The sequence below is a fragment of the Dromaius novaehollandiae genome, chromosome 9, assembly GCF_036370855.1.
Source record: "Dromaius novaehollandiae isolate bDroNov1 chromosome 9, bDroNov1.hap1, whole genome shotgun sequence".
NCBI lineage: Eukaryota > Metazoa > Chordata > Aves > Casuariiformes > Dromaiidae > Dromaius > Dromaius novaehollandiae.
The window spans coordinates 31,452,245-31,472,329 of NC_088106.1; the positions used below are offsets into that span (position 1 = coordinate 31,452,245).

Here is a 20,085-nt window from a genome sequence, read left to right on the forward strand (position 1 = left end):
AGGAAGTCAGCGCAGGTGCTAGCGCAGGGGCTCGGGTTTCCAGGAGATGAGTGAAAGGGACAGGCGCTACCATACATGCCGGCTGAAAAGCTCTCAGGAAAAAGCAATATTAAATTGCAAACGGCCAGAAAGGAAGTGCCCCTGTTCACGAGTGGATCCTCTCTCCGGACATTGCTTTGGGAAAGCCATGGCAACACCAAGGCCAGCTGGTGAAGGGAAGAAGGGTGGAAAGGGAGTTTAATGGTTTGAACTTAAATATCCATCCGGTTTCAGTCCCTACAAAGGATGCAGGGGTCCACACGGCTCCGCTTCTGCCCGCACTCCCCGAGCCACATGCAGCAGGGCCGGAGGCTCCTGCGTTTCCAGGCAGGGGATCCTGCCTGCCCAGGAAAGCCCGGGAGACTCGGCCATTCCCTCTAACACCGACCACAGCCATCCTGCCCCCAAAAGCATGTTGCCAGGCCTCCCTCCCTCCACCCCCTGGGAATCCCCGGCCCTCCCAGTGCCGGCGAGAAGACGACACAGCCCCGATACCATCTAACGTTACACCCAAAAGACAAGGCAGAGCGGGGAGGGACTGAACAGAAAGCAAGATCCTTTATTGTACACAGTACAGAATGTAATGCAGCTTTGCAGGAGATACAGGGCCCTGCTCAAGTAAAGATTATTTCGAACCAATCCTCAGATTAACCCCCTCTGCACTGTAGACCTGCCGCACGGGACAAACGCTTAAAACCTATCCCCAAGGTGCAGCTCCTGCAACCGAACGCTTCCTGACTGTACAGGCCACTTTACACATCACGGCGAGAGTAACCAAGTCTACTGAGGGTTAATCTTCATACTTCCCCAAAAAAGAATGAATCAGTCAAAAAAAACCAAAAAAACCAAAAAACCCAAAACAAAGCTAACTAAGGAGGAGAAAAAATTTCCTATACAGCATTTACAACAAAAACATGTAGCTTTTTTATTTTTTTTGGGGGGGGTATGCAGATATGTATATATGAGTGGTAGGAGTGTTAGGGACTGCAGCGGGGAGGGGGCAGGAGCTGGAAGGGAAGCGGGGTACGTTAACGTGGGGATACCCAGCGCTCCCGCCCCGTCTTTACAGCCCGAAGACATGCCGAGCAACGAGGCGGACAAAGCGGAGCTGCTCAGCGCGTTCCAGTCTCTGAGCCCCGCGAGGGGAGGATTCGAGTGGTGAAATGGAACGGACCAGATACTTCGTCCCGGCGAGGCATCGAGGGAGGTGCGGGTACGGCCGGGAAACGCCGGGGGGAAGCCAGAGCGCTGGCAGGGTGGCCCCAGCGGGTCCCCCCCGCCCCACGCTGCGGGGCTCTCGTCGCACTGCCTGCCACCCCCAGGGGACCGGCGGCCTGTCTGCAAAAAAATAGGTTTGCCTTAAAATACAAAAAAAAAAAAAAAAAAAAAACAAAAAACCTACAAAAATCAGTTTAGAAACTTTTTCCTAAAACATCCAAAAAAAGAGGGGGGAGGGAAAAAAGGAGATAATTACTGCCGCCGTCACCTCCCCTGAAATTAAATCCATCGCGCGCAGCCTTGGAAGGGGAGGAGAAGCGACAGGGACGCGGAAAGGATGCAGGGCAGGCTGAAAAACCGTTATATCGAAGAACGACACTTAATTGGGACAACTGTCCGGCGGGTAGGAGTCTGCGTAGGAAGCAGCCAGGGAGGCTCCTCTGGGCGAGGGGAGGCTGCGGCGCACCATGCCCCCCCCGGCCACGCCGTGCCCCGCATCCGAGCCCCTTCCCCTCCCGAAACACATCCGGCGTCTGTGCAAATCAAAGCCCTTTCCAACGCCCAAGGCAGCTACGCGTATCGGGATCGACGCAAAGCAGATTGTCGTGACGGTCCGGCGCAGAGGCGCGCGGGCTGGACCAGTCCCGCGGGCGCTGCTGGAGCCGGCATCAGAGACTCGGGGTTTCGCCCCCCCATCTCCCCAAAAACATCTCGCTGATGTTCGGCGGGAGGCGTCAGCCAGGGGCAGTCCTATGCACTAGCCCTTGGACAGGAAGGTCGGGAAGTCGACGGTGACGTGCACCAGCTATTTTAGATTCCTCCAATTGCGCTTAAAGGCCAGTTTGCGCATGCGCGCACGCATTTTGTTTGCATTTCTTTTTATAGGAACAGCAAAAAATATTCTTTATAAAATCGTTGCCCTCGCTTGCCCAAGCAGGATTGCTAGTGCTAGCTGCTCCGCTGGCTGCAGTCAGTAGGCAAAGCCCTCCGCGTAGGGAAGGCCGCCGCAGTGATCCATCTCCAGGAGGTACGCCGGGCTGTCCTCGAAGTGCGTCAGCGGCAGGGTGTCGTCTTCGCTCACGTGGCAGTCGGGCTCCGCTTTCAGGAACGGGCGCTGATTGTCGGGGTAGGCCATGGAGAAGAGGGCGTCGGGGTCGCACACGAACTTGTACACATACCGCTCGCCGGCCACCTGGAAGCACACAGAGGCGTAAGGATGGTGGTGGTGGTGGGGTCTCCGTGCGAGCTCTGCGAGGGGCAGCGAGTGGGACTGAACCGTCTTGTCCCCCCAGAAAAGGGTACTTTAATGGGTGCTCGGGCTCTGCTTAATTAGCCTGGGTAAGGAAGGATGGGGGTGTTCATGCAGCCCAAGTGCCGAGTCCATGGTGGGACTTGGTTTGCCAACCAGCATCACCTCCCCCAGCGCATAGACAGTGCTGCCTCCAAGGGATTAAAAAGATTAAGGAAATCAAGAAAGAACCAAAGAACTGCACCTAAACGACACTCAAATGGGGGTAAGTCACCCCTCCTGTCCCTCCCACCTTGGTACCAGGGGGCAATAAGAAAAGCACTGGGATGACCTGCACTTGGGTTAGGTCCTTCCCTCCCCTGTCTCATGTGCTGGGGTGACAGGGGTGACGGTCACCCTGCTGCGAGCTGCCCCCCCATGTTTTGCAGTCGGGTATTAGGCAGAATCACCTTCTGCATGATGCCCTTCTCATAGTAGTAGCGCAGAGACCGGCTGAGCTTATCGTAGTTCATGGCGGGCCGGTTCTTCTGGATGCCCCAGCGGCGCGCTACCTGGAGAGAGAAAGGAAACAGCCGGGAAAGCTCAAGCTGTTGTTTGGACACAGGTCCTCCATAAATAAGATCAGAGCTGCAGAATATCCGATTGCAGATTGGAAACGCATGATGGCAGCTCATTTCCAGCAGCTGGACCAACCAACAACTCTTTTAGGGGGAAATGAGCAGATATCCATGGGCTCCCTACACGCCCACCTCTTTCCTGCAAAATCCCCAATGCTGTGCCATAACCTACCCGCGGAGAGACCCATGAGGTTTCTGCGAGCTAATCGCAATAAAACCCAGTCCCAGGCACTGGAAGGACCCAAAGCCGAATGCCTAGCCTCAGAGCAGGATATCTGGTCTGGAGCATCTCCTACAGTAGCTGACTTTTGCACGCTGCCTTTTTCACCTTGCACAGCAAAGAAATAGGACAGAAGCCATCTGCTCAGGACAGGAGCAATTCTTCTGCTCCTCAGCTACATAACAGAAAGATGAGCTAGTGCAATCGGGGGGAGACAAACATGAATTTAGGGCTGTCCTGCAGCTTCCTGCACTGGGACCCTACAGCGTGGGTGTAACAGCCAAGAGCACACTCTCCTTCTGGAGCCAGGTCCTCATAAGCACAGCAAAAGGTGCCCTTCCCCAGAGCAAAGCAACCGTGCTCAGAGGCTGGGGCTTGGCAGATTCATGCCAAGCAGAGGAGCCGAGCACCATCAAAACCCCACTGAGCTAGGGCACGCGCCGGTACCACTGGCCGTCAAAGCATCAGCGAGAATCACTCCTTCCTCTCCCCAAATAGGGTGGCCACAGCCTGGCGTCCAGCTCCCCGCGGGCTGTGGCAGCGCTTGCTGCACGGCGGACGCCCCCGCAGCCCCTTGAAAATCTGGCCCGCTCCAAAAGGCAATGAATGCGATTGTTGCTAAAGCAGTTCCAGATTCGAGTGCAGCCTGCCACAATGCAGACAGTGCTAAACTGGAGACCTAATCAAAAGACATTTGATTAGGGGAGCCTGCCAAAAAAGCAGTTTCAAAACCACAATTTCCATGCACAGTGTAACAGATATTATGGGCAATTACCCACAATGCACAGCTCAGCTCTACAGCTGGTTTCAATTACTTCCCAAACAGCTCCTTCCTCTGTGTCACCCTGCAAAACTCTGCACAGCTCCGTGCAACGCTTCCAGGGAGGGACCAACGAAGCCCAGTGCAACCCCAGCTCAAAGCCACCAGTGAAACCACCGGCGGCAGGGGTGGGAACCGAAGGCAAAAAATATTAGAGCAGTTTTGGGCTGAGGGAGATGCAACCAAAGAGCTCCCCTCAGGCAGCTTCTTTGCAAAAACTTCAGCAGCAGAGGTGGAGGAAATTCCACCAGCCACTTTCAAGGAGCTTGGTGACGGGGGTCACCGTGAAGCTGCGGCTGCTCCCAGGGGCAAGCGGAGGCAAACTGATGCAGGACACAGGGTGGACAGATTGGGTCTCAAGGGAATTGCCCCATTTCGGAGGTAAGATGCATTCCCAAGTCTGGGGCAGGGAGCCAGCGCCTCCAGGAGAAACCCTGAGAAACAACCTTACACAGGACCGAGCATGGCTGTGGCTGGTGGGGGACCCAAGCCACGCCACCACCGCCAAATTTTTGGTGGCCAGACTTGGACCTGAAGCTGCCCAGCTGCGCTGGGAGCAGAGGTCCTTCCACACAACGCTGCCGAGACAAGGAAAGAGGTACTGGCAGTGAAGAAAATCAAAGGCGCATTTTGACAGCTGTTTGGGCGCAGATGGATTGCCGCCTTTTCCCGCTCGCCCTCAAACAGCCCAAAAGCTGCCTGGAGAGCAGGACGCACACCTCACTTCAGGTGCAAGTGGGATTTTTCTTGCAGGAGCAATGCTGATCACAGATCTTTGCTAGGCAATAGGGCTCTGGGATTTATTTTTCCCATCTGAAGGCCAGGCTGCCCCTCACAACTGGATTCCAGCCTCTCCTAGCTTGCTGGGGAGGATGCGGAGAGCCGGCTTGATGACTAGCCCCCTGCTAGCTATCCCTTCCTGGCCAAGACCCCTCCGGACACCAACCCGGGCTCCAGCACCCAGGGTGCTAGGGCAGAGGCGAGGGGTGGGGACAGGTCCTACCACCCTCAGGTCCCCCACCACCCCAGGCTGGTGCCACCCGTACCTCCTCGGGCTCGATGAGCTTGAACTCCATGCCCCGGCCCGTCCAGGCGATGAAGTGGGCGTTGGCGGGGTCGTCCAGGAGCGTGACGAGGAACTGCCAGAGCTGCAGCGAGCCGCGGCGCTGGTACGGGGGCCCCTCGCGGTACATGGTGGGCTCCTGCTTCACTTTGCCTGCTTCCGGCGAGACACGGGTGCTTCAAGCACGCTGCTGGCATTGGGAGCCCCCTGCCCATAGGGCTGGCTCGCCAGCCCCGGCTTTGCGCGGAGCCCGGCCCCGAACCTCCCTCCACTGGCCCGCCCCACACCTCACCCCACCTCCCATCTTCGCTTCTCACCCTCCAGTCTCTCCGGTACCACGCATGTGTCGTCAAAATACAATCGTGTGTCCTTTTCATACGAAAATCCTAGGAGGAGAAGAACGTCGGTCAGCACGGGGACCCACCACCGCCCCGGCCAGACCCATCACTGAGCTGCAAGCAAGCCTGGCCCAATCCAGTATGGACAGCAACTGGTCCCAGCCTGCCTAGAGGCAGGAGCAGCCCCAAGGCCCCATCTCCAGTTGTTTCTGGCCACGCCATAGGCTTCATTGCAGCCTTACCCTCCCCTCATCCCCCCTCCCCAAGCTAGAATAACCCCAAACCCTCTGAGCAACTATATGGGACACCTCATCCCCGATGGGGCCGGGTGGCCCACCACTCCCGCGGGCGCCCGCTGGGACCGGAGCAACTTAGTTGCTAAGCGTGAAGCTTTCTTCCCTCTGGAGCAGCTCCCAGCTCTGGAGACAGGGGCTGCACTTGGCCAGTCCCAGCGCATGCAAGAGTGCAGGGTCCACCCGAGAGGTGCAAGACTCCCTCGAGAGCTCAAGCCACTGCCTGGCCTCCCATCTCCCTCCTGCACATGCCACAGGCTTCAGGAGCCCAAAGGTGAAGACTGGGCTGGAGGAAGACCTCCTGCAAGTAGGGGAGATGCCAGGAGCACTCACCGTCGTGGCTGCTGGGAAAGATGCCCCCTCCTCTCATGTACGAGGACTGGCAGTTAGGCACTTCTGCAACGGAGACGAAGGAGGGCATGTTAAGCCTCACGGCACGGTCCGACAGGGCACATCCACAAGACACCACATGGCATATGCCCTGATAGGTCTCACCCAAGTGCTCAGCTGCTTTTCCCAGGCAAGAAACCCATAAGGTCTTCTCCTCACACCCCTATCCCTCTACTCCAGGCACCACAACTCCTTTCCTCCAAGTGGTGCATCCCTCCCCGGGCCAGCCTGGGCCACCACGGCCTCGCCACCAGCACAGAACCAAAGCAGCCCATGTCTCGGAGAGGAAAGGCTGCTCAAGAGACCTTCGACAGCAAGGTCTAACTCAGCTCGGCTTTTCACCGAGCGCACTGAATTATTTGCGCCACGCGAGAGCTCTTTAACACGCGGGGCACGCAGAAAACTTTTGGCCACCTCCCTCCCCCTGCCATCTGCTAACGGCCATGCCGCAGCCCGAGGTCACGGTATTTTTAGGCCTAAGGCGATTAGAGGATTTTCCGTGATGTTAGTGGGGTTCGGTGCAAAGAGCCAGGAATCGGCGCCGGCCCCGGCGTTGCCCCCGGCGGGCCGGGTCTGGAGGGGGGCATCCGGCCCCCGCTCCCAAGCGCTTGCCCTGCCACAAGGGCGCGCGAGAAGCCGTCGGGCGCCCACAACCCGCCGCAGCTTACTGCGGCTTATGTGCAGCAACATCTGGTGAATGCCGGCTTTATTCCTCCCCCCCGCCTCGCTTTGCTTTTGAAAGAAAGCAAGAAAGAGGAAAAGAAAGAAAAAAAAAAGAAGATAATCCACTGGTGTAACTAGGTTAAATAGCAGCCTGGAGCAGCCCCGGCAGCCTCTGCAGGGCTGGCGCCTGCAACCCCAAATCCCCCTTCCCGCAGCCATCCCGCGTCTCCGTGCTGCAGCATCCTGGTGCCATCCCAGCCCCTTGGATGCCTCCTGTCCCCCCCCAGCATCCGGGCGTGATACCAACCTGAGTCAATGCAGTAATCCCTGGGCTCCTGCTTGATGCCCATGGGGGCCTGGAAGCCGGGCCCGGGGGGGCCGGGCAGGCCGGCGACCCCCTGCTCGTAGAGCGGGTCGTGGTACTCCTGCTTGAATCCCTGAGGGGGGTGGGGGGCGGCGGGGACTATGGGCTCCGACAGCTGCCGGTGGTAGACGGGGCGGTTGTCGCCGGGGACCCCGGGCTGCGGCGGGAAGGGGTGGCAGGGCTCAGACATCTGTCTCTGAAACCTGGGTGGAGGAAAGGAGAGAGATGCGCCATTACTGGAGGGTGACCCCCGCTTTCGGGAGCCACAGGGTGCCCCCAGCCACCCCTTCGGTGCGGGGAGAACAGCCCCGCCGACACGAGTTGGGGTAAGACCCGAGATGGGCTGCTCAGCAGGCGCTCGCCCGCCCCGGGGCTGGCTCCTGCCCCACTGGCTCGGTGGGATCTGGGCTCCCGGGGCTTCCCCGCTGAGCGGGGGCCTCTGCCCCTTGGGGGCTCCCGAATCCCGGGCCAGGAGCTTGCCCAAAGCAAGGCAGCAACCGGGATGAACTCCCAGGGGCGGGGGGGGGAAGACCACCATGACGCCCGGACATCTTTGTTGAGGCCTGTAGAGCAGCAAGAGGAGAAGGTCCACAGCACTGCTGCCCGCGAGACCTTGGGGCACGGGCGGCTGGGGCCTCCGGCCACGCTCCTCCCGGGCGCCCCACGGTTCAGACAGCGTTAGGGCTCCGTAGCAAGAGCTCGCGGCCACCACGGAGCAGATGGGGCTCAGGTCCCAGTCCCTGGGGGACCTCATGGCGGGCAGGGGAGCCCTCCTGCCCCGCCGAGGGCTGCCCACCCTCTGCCTCACCCAACACCCCTCCTCCAGGAGCCCGGAAACGGGGGCGGCGGAGGTGGCGAAGGCACCCAGGCGCCTGGGACGAGGCAGTTACGTAACGCCAAATCCACTCCGCCACCCCGCAGAGCCCGTCGGCCCCTAATCTGCCTCCGCGGCTGGGATTAAACCCTGAGCCCCGCGGCGGCAGGGAGGCAGGCAGCGCTGTTTCGGGAGAGGCCGCCCGACTGGCCCCAGCCCCGCACTGCCTGGGGGTCCCGCTCCAACCACGGCGGCACCTTGTCCCCGCCGCAGCGGGGTCAGGGAACAGGCAGGGGACGCGGTAGGACCGGGGCCGTTTCCACAGGGTGTCGTTGACCCGGGGCCGTGTAGCTCATCCCAACACCTTGAAAGGCGATCTCCGTGGGCCGCCAGCCGCCGCCGCCATTTGGCTTTGTAACCGGATCGCGCCCAGCTGACGGCCTGGGATTACTCCGTTTCCGCTCCGTGTCCCGCTGCCCTTCCCGAGTGAAACCCTAGCGCCGCGCCGGCATGGCCATTCCCCGCGGGCCGGCCCTCGGCATAGCTGGGAGGTCGCCCGGAGCCGCGCGCCCCGGCCCTCTCGGCTGCCCCGCCGCAGGATGCTCGTCTTCTGAGGCCTCCGTGGTTGCCGCCGGGGCGGATGAGCGACGCCACGGCCTGACCTTCACTCCGCCCCGCCGCCGGCTGCCTGCTGATGGTGCAAGCAAACACGGGCCGAGGGAAGGGAGCAGCTCTTCTGCCTGTCTCACAGTGGTACCAGCCTCCAGGGACAGGGACACCAGCCCCAATGGGGCTCGGTGGCCAGGTGACACCAGTGCAATGAGATGAAGCCACAGCTCAGAGAGGGAGCAGGGCTTCTCCCCTTGGCATCATGCAAAATCATCCTCTTTCCTCCTCAAAAGCAGTCCCGAGGGCGACACTTGCCTACCTCTTCTGCAGATGGCTGGATGAGGAGCTTCAGCCTTGGGTCAAGGCCAGGAGCAAAAAATAACCCCTACCTGTGCCATTTATGGTGCCTCCCTGCTATCTGGATCTCAGGGTGCCCTGGGTCATGGCCAGAGCACCCAAATCCCTGCATGCTCACACACGGCCGAGCAGAGCTCGCCTCTAGAGGTCATCACCCACGGCTTGGCACCGCAGGGAGCGGTTAAGGACCTGACCCTCAACCTAATGGCTGAAGGTCACCCATGGGAGCTCGTGACCGCTTGGCAGGCTGGAAGAGCAAGTCTGTAGCCGCTTCCTGGCCTGGCAGAGCTCATTTTGGAGAGCACAAATCTGAAGCAGGTGGGAAAGACGATGGACAGGAGCCTTGGCCCAGCCCATCGCAGCAGGGATTCGCACACACGGCAGCCTTTGCGGCCGTCATCTTGCGCGAGGTGGCTTGGTGGAAGGTCTGCGGAGGCCCTCGCTGGGGGCTGGGAAAGGCGAGGGTGAGCAGGACCCCCAAACCCCACTAGCAGGGAGCTGTCTCATGAGGAAAAAGAGCCAAGAGATCCCAGTAGGAAGTGGCAAGTCTTATGACAAGTCCGGATATAAAAATTACAAGCCCTGCAGTTTTCCTGCATCTCAGCTTCTGGCAGAAGCAAGAAATAATGTCGCCTGCCAGGGAAAGCAGAAGTGAGGGGCAGGCGGCATCACATGGCAGAGGCAAACCCCTGACTGCACAGGCATGTTCGTGCTTGGCTTCTTGGGCAACATACAAAAGCCTTCCAAGGAACCAGGTTAGCTCAGGGAAAAGCACCAAAATGCTGAGTTCGGAAGGGAAAAGCACCAAAATGCTGAGTTCGGAAGGGATCCTGCATCTGCAGAAAGCAAGGGGAAGCTGCTATTGGAAGAAACGGCAGAGGAGCCCGCACGTGGGACCAGGTCAAGAAATGTCAGAGGCTACTCAAGACCAAGTCCTGGCTCTTGCGCCTCAGCCGTGGAGGCAGAAGGGATCGCCCAGTCCCCAGTCCCTGTGAAGGGGCACAGCCTTGTGCATACTTTACCAGGGCAACTGGCAGTTATCTCCCTTTGGGCCCTGCAGCACTGGCTTCTGCAAGCTCCCAGGTGGCAACATCTGGCATGTGGTCTGCAACCCAAGTGAAGAGCAAGGGGGCAGATGTCCTGGCTTCCTCCTATCCCCTTCCCCACAATCTGAAGTCACTGATCCATCCCAAGAGGGGAAACGTTCTTCGAAATACCAGCAAAGACCCACGTGCTTGGTTGGGCAGCAGAAATGAAACCGCTGAATAAGGATGACCTCCAGCAAGAGAGCAAAGTGGCCAAGAGAGTCCTGGCAGGCATATGAAGAGAGGCCAAAGTCTCAGAAGCGACGCTGTACTTCTAACTCTGTGTACAAGCGAAAGGGGACCTACTGTGCTTCAGGCAACAGGCAGCACCCACCAGACCCACCTCAGACACTGTGATGGCAATGGCCCAGGCGCAGCACGTTCCTCACCTGTGCTCTGCGGGGTATTGGTTTTCGGACATCATCTTTGGCATGTGCATGGGCGGGTGAGGTGGCCGGGGCACGGCGAAGGTTTGCTGCCTCTGTTCCTGAAGAGGGTGAGGGGCTGGGGCCGGGGGAGCCCCCCGGAGCGGGGTGGCCGGGGTGGCATGGGCGGCAGCCTGCACAGCCGGGGCTGGCGGCGGGAGCGACGATCCCTGGTGGGCAGGAGACACTGGCGTGGCGGGCGGCGTTAATGGCTTGAACCCGGCGGGGGGCTTCCTGTCGTAGGCACTGCGGAGAGGAGAGGCAACAGGAACGTCACGCACGAGGACAGTGGCGCTGGCGGGGCTTCGCCTAGGACTGGTTGGTGGGAAACAACGCTAACGCGGCAGGACGGCTGCCAGCCCCAGGGGATCCTCGTACCGCAGAGACTGACAACCGAGACTAGTTCCTGCGACGGGACCCAACTCCGCAGACAGCCAGAGCATCCCTCACCCTCCTGGCACCCAAGCCTCGTGGGCTTCCCATCCAAGATGGGTCTGGTCTGGCCACCCGGGGCTCCCCACCCTCCAGGGGTGGAGGGCAGCTGCACGGTACCTCCAACCCAGCAGCGCACAGCGTCCCAAAACACCTCCAGATGCCTATACGGCATGGCATGCTCTCATCCCGAAGGAAAGGCAAAGCCAAACCCAGCCACCGAGTACTTATGGGGCTGGCAGCACCTACACAACGTTTCCCACCACAGAGCCAAGGCCTTCCCTGAGATGTCATCCAAAACGAGCAGGGTGCAACACCCCAGGGCCCCATCTGCAACCCACCAGCAGTTGTAGAGGCACTTGTCTCCATAGTTAGCGCAGAGAGCCTGCTCGTGGCTACAGGACGACAGCTCGGAGGAAGGGCTGTGCAGTTCCCGCTTGATCTTTGCCGGAGGTGGGGCGTGCAGGACCACTGCAACGAGAGAGCAGGAGGACACAGTCACCCACATGTCACTGACTTTCAACCTTGACTCCATTGCCACTGGGGGCCTGAGCTGGCATAGGAGAAGATGGGTGATGCTACACCTGGGTAGCATCTACCTGGGGTGCTCTCAGTGCCCGATTCCTGAGCAAAATTAACCCTGGGGGCTAGGACAGCCACCTGACTGGCTCTGGGCACCACTGACACCAGCCAGACACCCACATGCACCCCCCAGGGGCAAAGCAAGAGCAGTCTCTGCATGAAGGAGCCCAGTGCCAGCCTTGCCCAGCAGCGGTAGACAGAGGGATCATTCATGTCCTTAAGGTCAGGCTCTGCTCAAGAACATTGGGCCACCAAAGCAGGGCAGGACTGTGCTCCAGGAGACCCGTCTTTCTGGCCTGGGCCTGTCGGTAGACTAGCAGCGGGCCCAGCAGGATGTTTGCCATCCCCTTGACCTGGAGCATTTCTCCTATGAGGGAGAAGGTGGCTGAACACACCTGCGGCAGGGGGAACAGCCGCACAGCCCCTTGCAGGGGCTACGCCACAAGCATCACAGCCCACCCCACCTTGCCTATTGCGCTGAAGGACATTTGCCACCAAGGGACCAAGCTACGGTGGCAGTCAGGGATGCAAGAGCTGGTACAGCCAGCAGGCAGGGCCCTGCACACTTTCCGAGGATGCTGTCCTCGGCACAGTCTCCCCTTGGCTCGACTGCACACGGACCATCTGCTCTGCTCCCCGGGCGCGACTGCAACGGGGTGAGGAGATGCAGTTTGCTTTGGAGATCAGGGAAGGAGGAAAGCCGCATGGTTGCAAAAAAAAAAAAAAAAAAAAAAAAAAAGGAAGGGGGACACCAAATAACTGCAGAAAAGCAGATATCCAGACTTCCTCAGTCACTTTAGCCCTCGTCACTACTTCTGCATTGTGAGGCTTCAGAAAAGACCACCTGGGTTTATGGACAAGACCCCACTGCACATTTAAGTCTCCTTTGAGCTAACTTTGCTCTCCCCTGCCTGACAGCACATGCCAAAGCCCAGACGGTCCCAGCTCCTTGGCACGAGAGTACTGCAGCCACAACTCGCAAATGAATTTTGGTTGCTCCACTCAGCAAGCAGCAACACACCGAACCCTCAACAGCATCTGGGAAGCTCACCTCCCACAGCAGGCGGGTTTAAGACACCAGCTCTGTTCCCAGGTCAGCAACACAGAAAAACACGTCTAATCCCTCCCTTCTGCATGCTGGGGCCAGCGGCTGCTGACCTTGCTTTGGACAAGAAACAAAGGTGCCCACGCACGGTTGGGATCCTGGAGCTTAAGGTCTCACGAGTGGGATGCAGCAACCCATTTGCTCTTGATGGGGCACACCCAGCTCTGAATTAGTTGACCAGGAAGAGCCACACTGAGGATTGGTGAGTGGCTCCAGAGGATCCACTTTTCTCCTGGGATGGGCCCAGACAAGGTGAACAGTGTCCTGCTGGACAAGGACTTGGTCACCTGGTCAAGGGGAGTCAATCCCAGGACCCCCAGTGAGCAGTGGGGGATGGAGAGCCACAATTTTAAGAGTTCAACTGGCAAATGTCCCATCAAACCCAAATCCTTCCAAGCCACACCAAGCCTGCTCACTATATATAATTTTAAACCAACTAACATACGCTTAACCTAATCAACTTCTAAAAACGGACACTCTAGGAAAGGGAAAGTGCGTCAGAGATCTTCACCTAAGTAGCGCCTGAACAAGGGAGCCAAGACTAATCGGAAACGGAGCATTAGCTCCATGCAAAGTCTAAACACAGCCCAGTTAAACCAGGAGAGGAATGAATTGCTCCAAGACAACTGTTCACAGCTTGCCAGGTAATTAGCTGCTCCCCTAATTTGTCAAAAGCTTTAAAGAGCTGCTGATTCCCTCTTCCCCGCCCCCCTGCCAAACAGGCTAGTGCAGCTGGTAGCAAGGGCATAAAAACCCCAGAGGAGTATTTGAAGCACGAAGCCCAGGTTGTCTCCTCGCTCGTGCAGAGGCATGAGCAGTCCCTCGCGAGCACGGGCCCTTGCAGTCCTTCCAAGTGCTAAGGAGCCCAATTTATTTCTCGCCTCTTCCCCCCTGCCCCCACAAAGGGGTTTCTGCTGCCTTCAGCATTTCTAGCGTTAATCCCGGCCCGCGCAGAGGCTGCTAGGGCCCAGGCGCCCAGCGGGAAAGCGAAGGGGAACTTGCTTTGGAAGGGCTCCAGCTGCCTATCACGGGCATGTTTCTCTCCAACAGTCTCCGTGTTGTTCGAGCGGGGTTGTTTTTCCGCCAGCCACACAATGGGGTCTGGTTATTCATTGAAAAAGTCTCCGAGCGGCGCCGCCCTCCATTCACAAACAATTTGGAACGCTCCATTCATTCAGCAGGGGGAAAAAAAAATTATTTCCCCCCCCCAGAGCTCAGCGCTGCCATTCAAGAAAAGGGAAACGATACTTAAGATCATAACAGAGACCAGCTGTCCGCGCAGAGAAGCCCGGACTTTGTGCAACGTTTGAATTCCTTACATAAACACCGCGGGGCCAGCCCGCGCTACTCTTCAAGACTTGGCCTTTCCGCCAAGTTCATTCAAAAAAACCGAGGCGATTGTGCAAGGCTGCTTGCGGTGAGGGCCGGAACGCCCTTTGGCGAGAGGAGGAGTGAAGAGAAAGAAAAATAACTGCGGGCAGCTGATTGGGAAGAGCATCTCCTGCCTCCCCCCCTCCCCGGGCCCAGCTCCTCGGCCCCTGGACCCCTGCCTCCCAACCAGGCCCGCCAGCACCAGTTGGTTTGTGGGCATCCCAGTGGAAAGAGCTCTCCAAGCTGGGAGAGTTGAGGCACGGGGCGAGAAACCGGTCCCCCAGGGACTGGCGAGAGCACGCGGCGGGCCTGGCGAACAGGCGCAGCGCCACCGCAGCCATCCCCTGCTAACGGCTCGCCGGTTTTTCGGTTTCTCGCTGGCGAGTGGCCAGGCGAGGGGAGCCGGGAACATGCCAAGACTGCTCGCCGGGTGTTGACTGCGAAAGGTATGCCGTGCCCCAGCGCCGAATGCCTCAAAGGCACATTGTGTGTGCAGGCGCTTTTAACCTCTCCATTCCTCCGCTCTTCGCTGTAATTACAAGCTACAGAAGAGGCAGAGGGAGCAGCTTAACTACGGATGAGGCTGCCGAACACACCTCAGCTGGCCGCTATGGGGTGAAGCCACATGCAGGCCTGCGATGGTCCCCCACAGCGTCGCACCCGCATCCCCCTCGCCCCCACCTCCCCTGCCCCCTTGCAATAACTCCCAGGTTGTCCCCATTATTGCAATAATTTGCAGTAACCTCCGTCTGCAGTTTGAGTGCCAACCGGGACGGCACGCGACAAGCCAAGGTGAAGGCAACCAAGCCACTGTTTGCAGCGCGGCCACCAGCTGGGGACCTTGGCAGCCGCTCAAGCTGTCACCTGGGAGTTAACCTCTCCGCCTGTTCCTCCATCCCCCCTTCACAAGGCACCGGCATTACAGGACGCACCCAAGGTCACACCAGGAGACAGAGCCAGAAATAGCAGCCCGGGCTCCTGCTTTCCTTTGTTTAAACAATCCTTCCTTGGAAACAAACATTTTTTTTTCCCTTTTTAATTTCGGTGCCGAAGATAACCTGCTCCCCACCCCGCTCATCGGCTTCGCTGCAAACCGTCCGTGCAGGGCGGGGGGGACAAAATTCCCCGGGGAACAAACTCACCCCCGGACCAACACCCCCCTGCTCCCGCCCAGCCCTTCCCACCCTCCGGCCAAGCCTCCCTCTGCGCTCGCTTTCCCCGCCACACACCTATCGCTTGCCAGTTATTTAAATAGCCTCTGAGATACAGCGCTGGGCACGTACCCTTCTCCCCCAGGGCCAGGGCAGGAGAGCAAACAGCACGTGACGAGCGTTAGTCAACACCCGCCAGGCTGTCACTGGAAAGCCCGCAGCTACGCTGGGCCGCGGAGGCCCACGCGGGAGAGGGGACAGCGCGGCGAGCGCTGCCGCGGCCACGTACGGCCTCCTCGCCCCATCTGCCCTTCCCCTCGGGCATCGAGCCTGCCCCTGGCTCGAGCAGTAAGATAAGCCTGGTCGCTCCGACGTGTTTCCACCCCGGGAATGGGAACCGCACCTCCAAAGCCAGCCCTCCATCCCGAGGAAATCTGGGATGCTCCCAGGAATGCCACATCTAAGCGCGGGGCTGGAAAACGCCTCTTGCTGCTCGAGCCCGAGCACAAAGCCACCCTTATCCAGAGGAGCCCTGCTTCCCCTCTCCCTAGGGACCGGCTTCTCCCAAACCGCGAGCGGGCTGCAGCATCCGACGCAGCGATCCGCTGCCCTCCGGCGCTGCAACCCCAGCTTGGGGGAAGCGTCTTCCAAGGAGCGTGTGCCCGAAATTCAGGCCGGCGAGCGGGCGGCAGGACGCGCCTGGGCTGAGGAGGCTTTGCGGCGAGGCGAGCACGGTGCCTCACCGGCTGCGAGAGGCGCTTTCAAGCACACCCGTAAGCGGGGAGCTGCGGGAACCAGGTGCAACGCGGCCCCGCAAACAGGTGCCGAGACCCCAAGTCTACTCGCATCCCTCGTGCACCTCCAGGGAGAGGTGAGGAGCGAATTCCCGCTAGCAAAGGCCAGGCATCAGGGAGGAGGTTTTACTGGATACATTTCACATTATTTATAGACCGCATAAGGCTCAAAAGCGAAATGAAATCAGGCTGGGTGCTACTGTTGCTGTCAGAAACATTTTGTACTCTTTAAATGCTCTCTGGTCCCAGGCAGCAAAGTTACGAGCTTCAAGTCTGGGCCCAAATCCTGCAGGCAGCTCCGCACAGGCGACGGGGCTGCAGGAGCACACGGCCAAGCACCCCTCGCCCACACGGTCCCCTGCTCAACAGCCAGGGCTGCGTTTGCTTTATCTCCCTGGAAAGTTAAAGCAGCTCATTATAGCGGTAAGTCAGGCGGGGAGAGCTCCTTTCAAGTGACAAAGTCATTTCAACATCAGTAATTTGGGGGCTGCAGAGGCAGAGTAGGTTAGAAGTACATTTAAAGCCTCAACCAAATGCCTTTTCTTTTTTTTCCTTCATAGCCCAGAAAAGTCTCTCTCTCCTCTCTGAGCTCTTCAGGTTACAAGGAAACAAGAGACTGCCAAAAGGCACTGGAAACAGCTTCAGCTATAAGAGCCACCCTCCCACGCATGCTGCAGTTTATACTGCTCCAAGCAAGAGCTAACGGGCTGTGCTGGATGTCAACAGCGAGTTGCGTTTCTGACTTCGGGCTCGCCTTTTATCTCAGGGCAGAAAGGGGAATACACAAAAAAGCAAAAAAGCAAAAAGCACCTGAAACTTGGGTTGTCTGGAACAGTTTAACGGCAAGCTTCCCACTCACTTAGAAGTAATCAAAGAGCAATAATTAACATGCGTTCACGGTAGTATAAGGTACTCTGCTGCATGCTGTGACAAAGCTGGAATGAAAAAATCTGTTCGACTGCAGGCTAAATTTGATTTCCTTCAAGTTCTGGCGCTGTCTGCCCTTAGCAGCGAAATCCAGCCACCGACACCAAGCTACTACTTATGTTTTCCAGGTAACGACTCAAAACATCCTGCTCAGCCCCCACCTCGCAGCCGAGCCCCCAGCGCCAGAGCAGCCCGCGCCGGAGATGCGCGCAGACACGACGGGCCATTAACGGTGCACCAGCCCCTGCCCTCGCCCCCAGCGGGTTCAGGCAACGAACCGCGGCTAGGAAACAACTCTCTCTCTATTATGCAATGCAAGAGGGACTGCGTTTTCGCTGGCCTCCTTTTAAATATGCTTGCTTGCCAGTGATTAATGCTGCTTAAAGCGGCTCAAGTTTCACCGCTCAGGTCTGCTCTTGCCAAAAGCGCTAGGCCAGGGCTGTAAGAAGCTCTAGAAACTGCAGAGATTGTGGCTAACCCACAAGCCCAGCACAGGCTTTCGCATCCACTTGAAAAGGGAAAGGAGCATTTATAAGCAAATCGACATTACTCCAAACAGGCAGCGAGTCTCAAAGGAGCCCAGAGATCAGCTCGGGGCATTCCCATGCATTTGGCTATAGCTTTCCTGTTTGAGAGAGACAGGACACTGCAAGTTTCGTTGTGAAGAGCACAAAAGGGCACAGAGATGCCCACGCGTTTCTCCCCGAAGCCTGCGAGCGTCTCGGCTCCGCTTTCCCGAGGAAGCGGCTCCAAACCGAGCCGGGTGTTTTGCACGTGCGCCGGCAAACCCACACATTTCCCCCCCCCCCCCCCCCATTTCCATCACAAAGAGCAACAACCCCCCCCCCCCCAGCCCTGATTACTTACAGTTGTCGGACTGGAAATCGGGGACAAACTGTTCATCGTCGGGGACCTGAGCTAAAAAAGCCACAAAATAAAAAAAAAGGGGGGGGTTTATAGCACGTTCAGGCCTGCAAACGCGCTCGCGGCGGGATTTTTGCGCGGCGAGGAGGGGAGGGGGAGACTTGCCTTCAGCTAGCCAGGCCTCCTGGAGCTGGCTGAGATCCTGGAAGAGCTCTGCAACAGAGTGCAAGCCTTAGAGACCCCTCGGAAAAGGCGCCGCGCCGCCGATCGCTGCTGGGGGGCAGGCGCGAGGCCACGGCGAGGGGCGCTGGGGGGGGGGGGGGGGGGGAGGGGGCACGACACCTACCTTCCGAGTCGTGGGCCAGGTCGGTCTCCAAGAACTTCCTCTTGCGCTCGCCCCCCGGCCGGCCTCGGCCCTCCTCGGCGCAGGACTTCTGCAAGGAGAGGGTGAGAGCGGGCGCGGGCCGGACGCGGGGCGCCGGGGCGGGGGCGCGGGCCGCACTTACCCCCGGGCCCATGAAGGGCACCTGCTGGTCGTAGAAGCCGTCCATGATGCGGGGAGGCGGGCGGCGCCCCCGGCGCGCTCAGCATCGACGCCGGCCCGGGCAGGGGCTCCCGCAGGTGCAGGGCTGCGGGCGCAGAGGGGAAGGCTCAGGCCCTGCCGCCCCCGGGGCTGGCGCGGTGCCGGGGCCCGGCCTCGCTGCGCGCCTCCCCGGGGAGCCGGCCCGCTCCTGCCGCGGCGGGTCGCAGCCCCCCGCTCGTGATGTCACCCAATTTCTATAGAAACGGCCGTGACATCACGCGCCGCGGCAGGAGGGAGGGAAGGAGGCCCGGTCGGCGCCGCGCACGCCGCCCCCGTCGCCCCTCCCGGTGCTCGGCGCTGCGGGGCCGCGCCGCAGCCGGGGCCGTTCCCACGCCGCCCCGCGCGCCCCATTCATAAACTCCGCCCCCCCCTCCCGCGCGCGCGCGCGCGCGCCCCCCGCCATTCACACCGCGCGGCCCGCGCCATTCATAAACACCGCCCCCGCCCTGGGCCGCGCCACGCCGCGCCGCCCGGCCCCGCGTACCCGGCCGGGGCGCCGCGGGCTCACCCGGAGCGGGCTGGGCCGGGCCGGGGCCAGGGACGGCGCTTTGCTGCGCTGCGCTCCGCGCCCGGGCACCGCGCTGCCGCTCTGCGCCGGCCCGCAGCCCCCGAGCGGCCTCCGGAGCGCGCCCCGCCCAGCGCCGCTTGTTTACCCTCCGCGCCGCCCAATGGCGCGCCGCCGCTCGGGCGCTCCCGCCGTCTGATTGGTCGCAGCGCCGCTCCGAGCCCGCCCCCGCGCGGCTCCACGGGGCACCATTGAGGCCTGCTGGGTGGGAGGGGGGCGGCGGCAGCCAATAGGTGCGGCGCGATTTGCATGGTTCCGCCGAGGACGTTTTTCATTCATAAAAAAATAGAAGGGGGAAGAGGCTTGCGGGTGGGGCCGGAGCAGGGCAGGATTTAAAGGGGCCGCGGCCCGCCCCAGGGTGGGGGCGGGGGCGGATGGGGGCTAAAAGGAGCTTTGGAGGAGGAAGGGTTTTGATGGGGGCATCCCGGGGGGGAGCTCACTCCTGATAGACGTGCTCCCTGCATGCCTTCCGCTAGCACCTGCCGATGAGCAAGCTCTCAGCACGCAAGGACAGGCTTCGGGCCTTGCCCAGCACAGGGCACCCCCTGCTCTTAACAAAGCTGTTTTGTGCTAATGAGCTTGGCATGGTGGGGGTCTGCCTGAGAGCCCCCTCCTTCGGCCCCCAGGGTTAAACCCACACCTGGACGCCCTCTGCCCCCCACCCTGGGGGAGTTGCTGTTGTTCCCTGGCCTGGAGAGGCAGAGCAGGAGGAGGGAAAGCACAGGCTGGGAAGGGGGCACGCAGGGGAGAGGGTTTCTCTGCAGACAGGTCAAAATAACCTTCCTGAAGAGGCCTTTGAGAGTTCAGGCCTTGGGGTCCCAATGGGGAACCCACGGCCCTCACACACATGAGCCCTTACAGGAGTATAAATGGCTCATAGGCCTGGCTATTAGCCCAGGACATGCGATGGGCCTGCCAGTGCTCTCCGCCACCGCAGGCAACGTTTTGCCAGGTGCCTCAGTTTCCCCAACTGCGAAGGTAGTGAGATCGGCCACAGAAACCAGGCAGCAGGCTGCTCGTGAAGGCTGCGCCAGTTTGCAGGGCACTTTGCTACTGCAATCCAGGATTCATGGGGAAATTTCCCCTGAAGAAGGGAAAAAAGGGGAACTGCTCAGTAAGCATTGCTGTTCTCAGCTTGGGAAGGAGC

At 59.8% G+C, this 20,085-nt stretch overlaps 1 protein-coding gene across 3 annotated transcripts; it reads right to left on the bottom strand.

Annotated features, from left to right (window-relative positions):
- Positions 1 to 578: 578 nt before the first annotated feature.
- Positions 579 to 19,024, bottom strand: ETV5 (ETS variant transcription factor 5). 3 transcript variants are annotated; one of them, XM_064517133.1, is made up of 13 exons: positions 18,882 to 19,024; positions 18,297 to 18,419; positions 18,137 to 18,224; positions 17,956 to 18,003; positions 17,794 to 17,844; positions 11,338 to 11,467; positions 10,529 to 10,810; positions 7,218 to 7,477; positions 6,191 to 6,253; positions 5,544 to 5,612; positions 5,210 to 5,382; positions 2,956 to 3,057; positions 579 to 2,449 (listed from the first exon to the last, which is right to left on the bottom strand). In XM_064517133.1, exons 2-13 carry the CDS (start codon positions 18,339 to 18,341, stop codon positions 2,228 to 2,230), a joined length of 1,533 nt encoding a protein of 510 aa, XP_064373203.1. In that variant the 5' UTR covers positions 18,342 to 18,419; positions 18,882 to 19,024; the 3' UTR covers positions 579 to 2,227. The 3 variants fall into 3 exon arrangements, with proteins under 3 accessions (XP_064373203.1, XP_064373202.1, XP_064373204.1); XM_064517132.1 differs by having other exon boundaries at positions 18,858 to 19,020; XM_064517134.1 differs by having other exon boundaries at positions 5,210 to 5,379; positions 18,858 to 19,019.
- Positions 19,025 to 20,085: the final 1,061 nt, after the last annotated feature.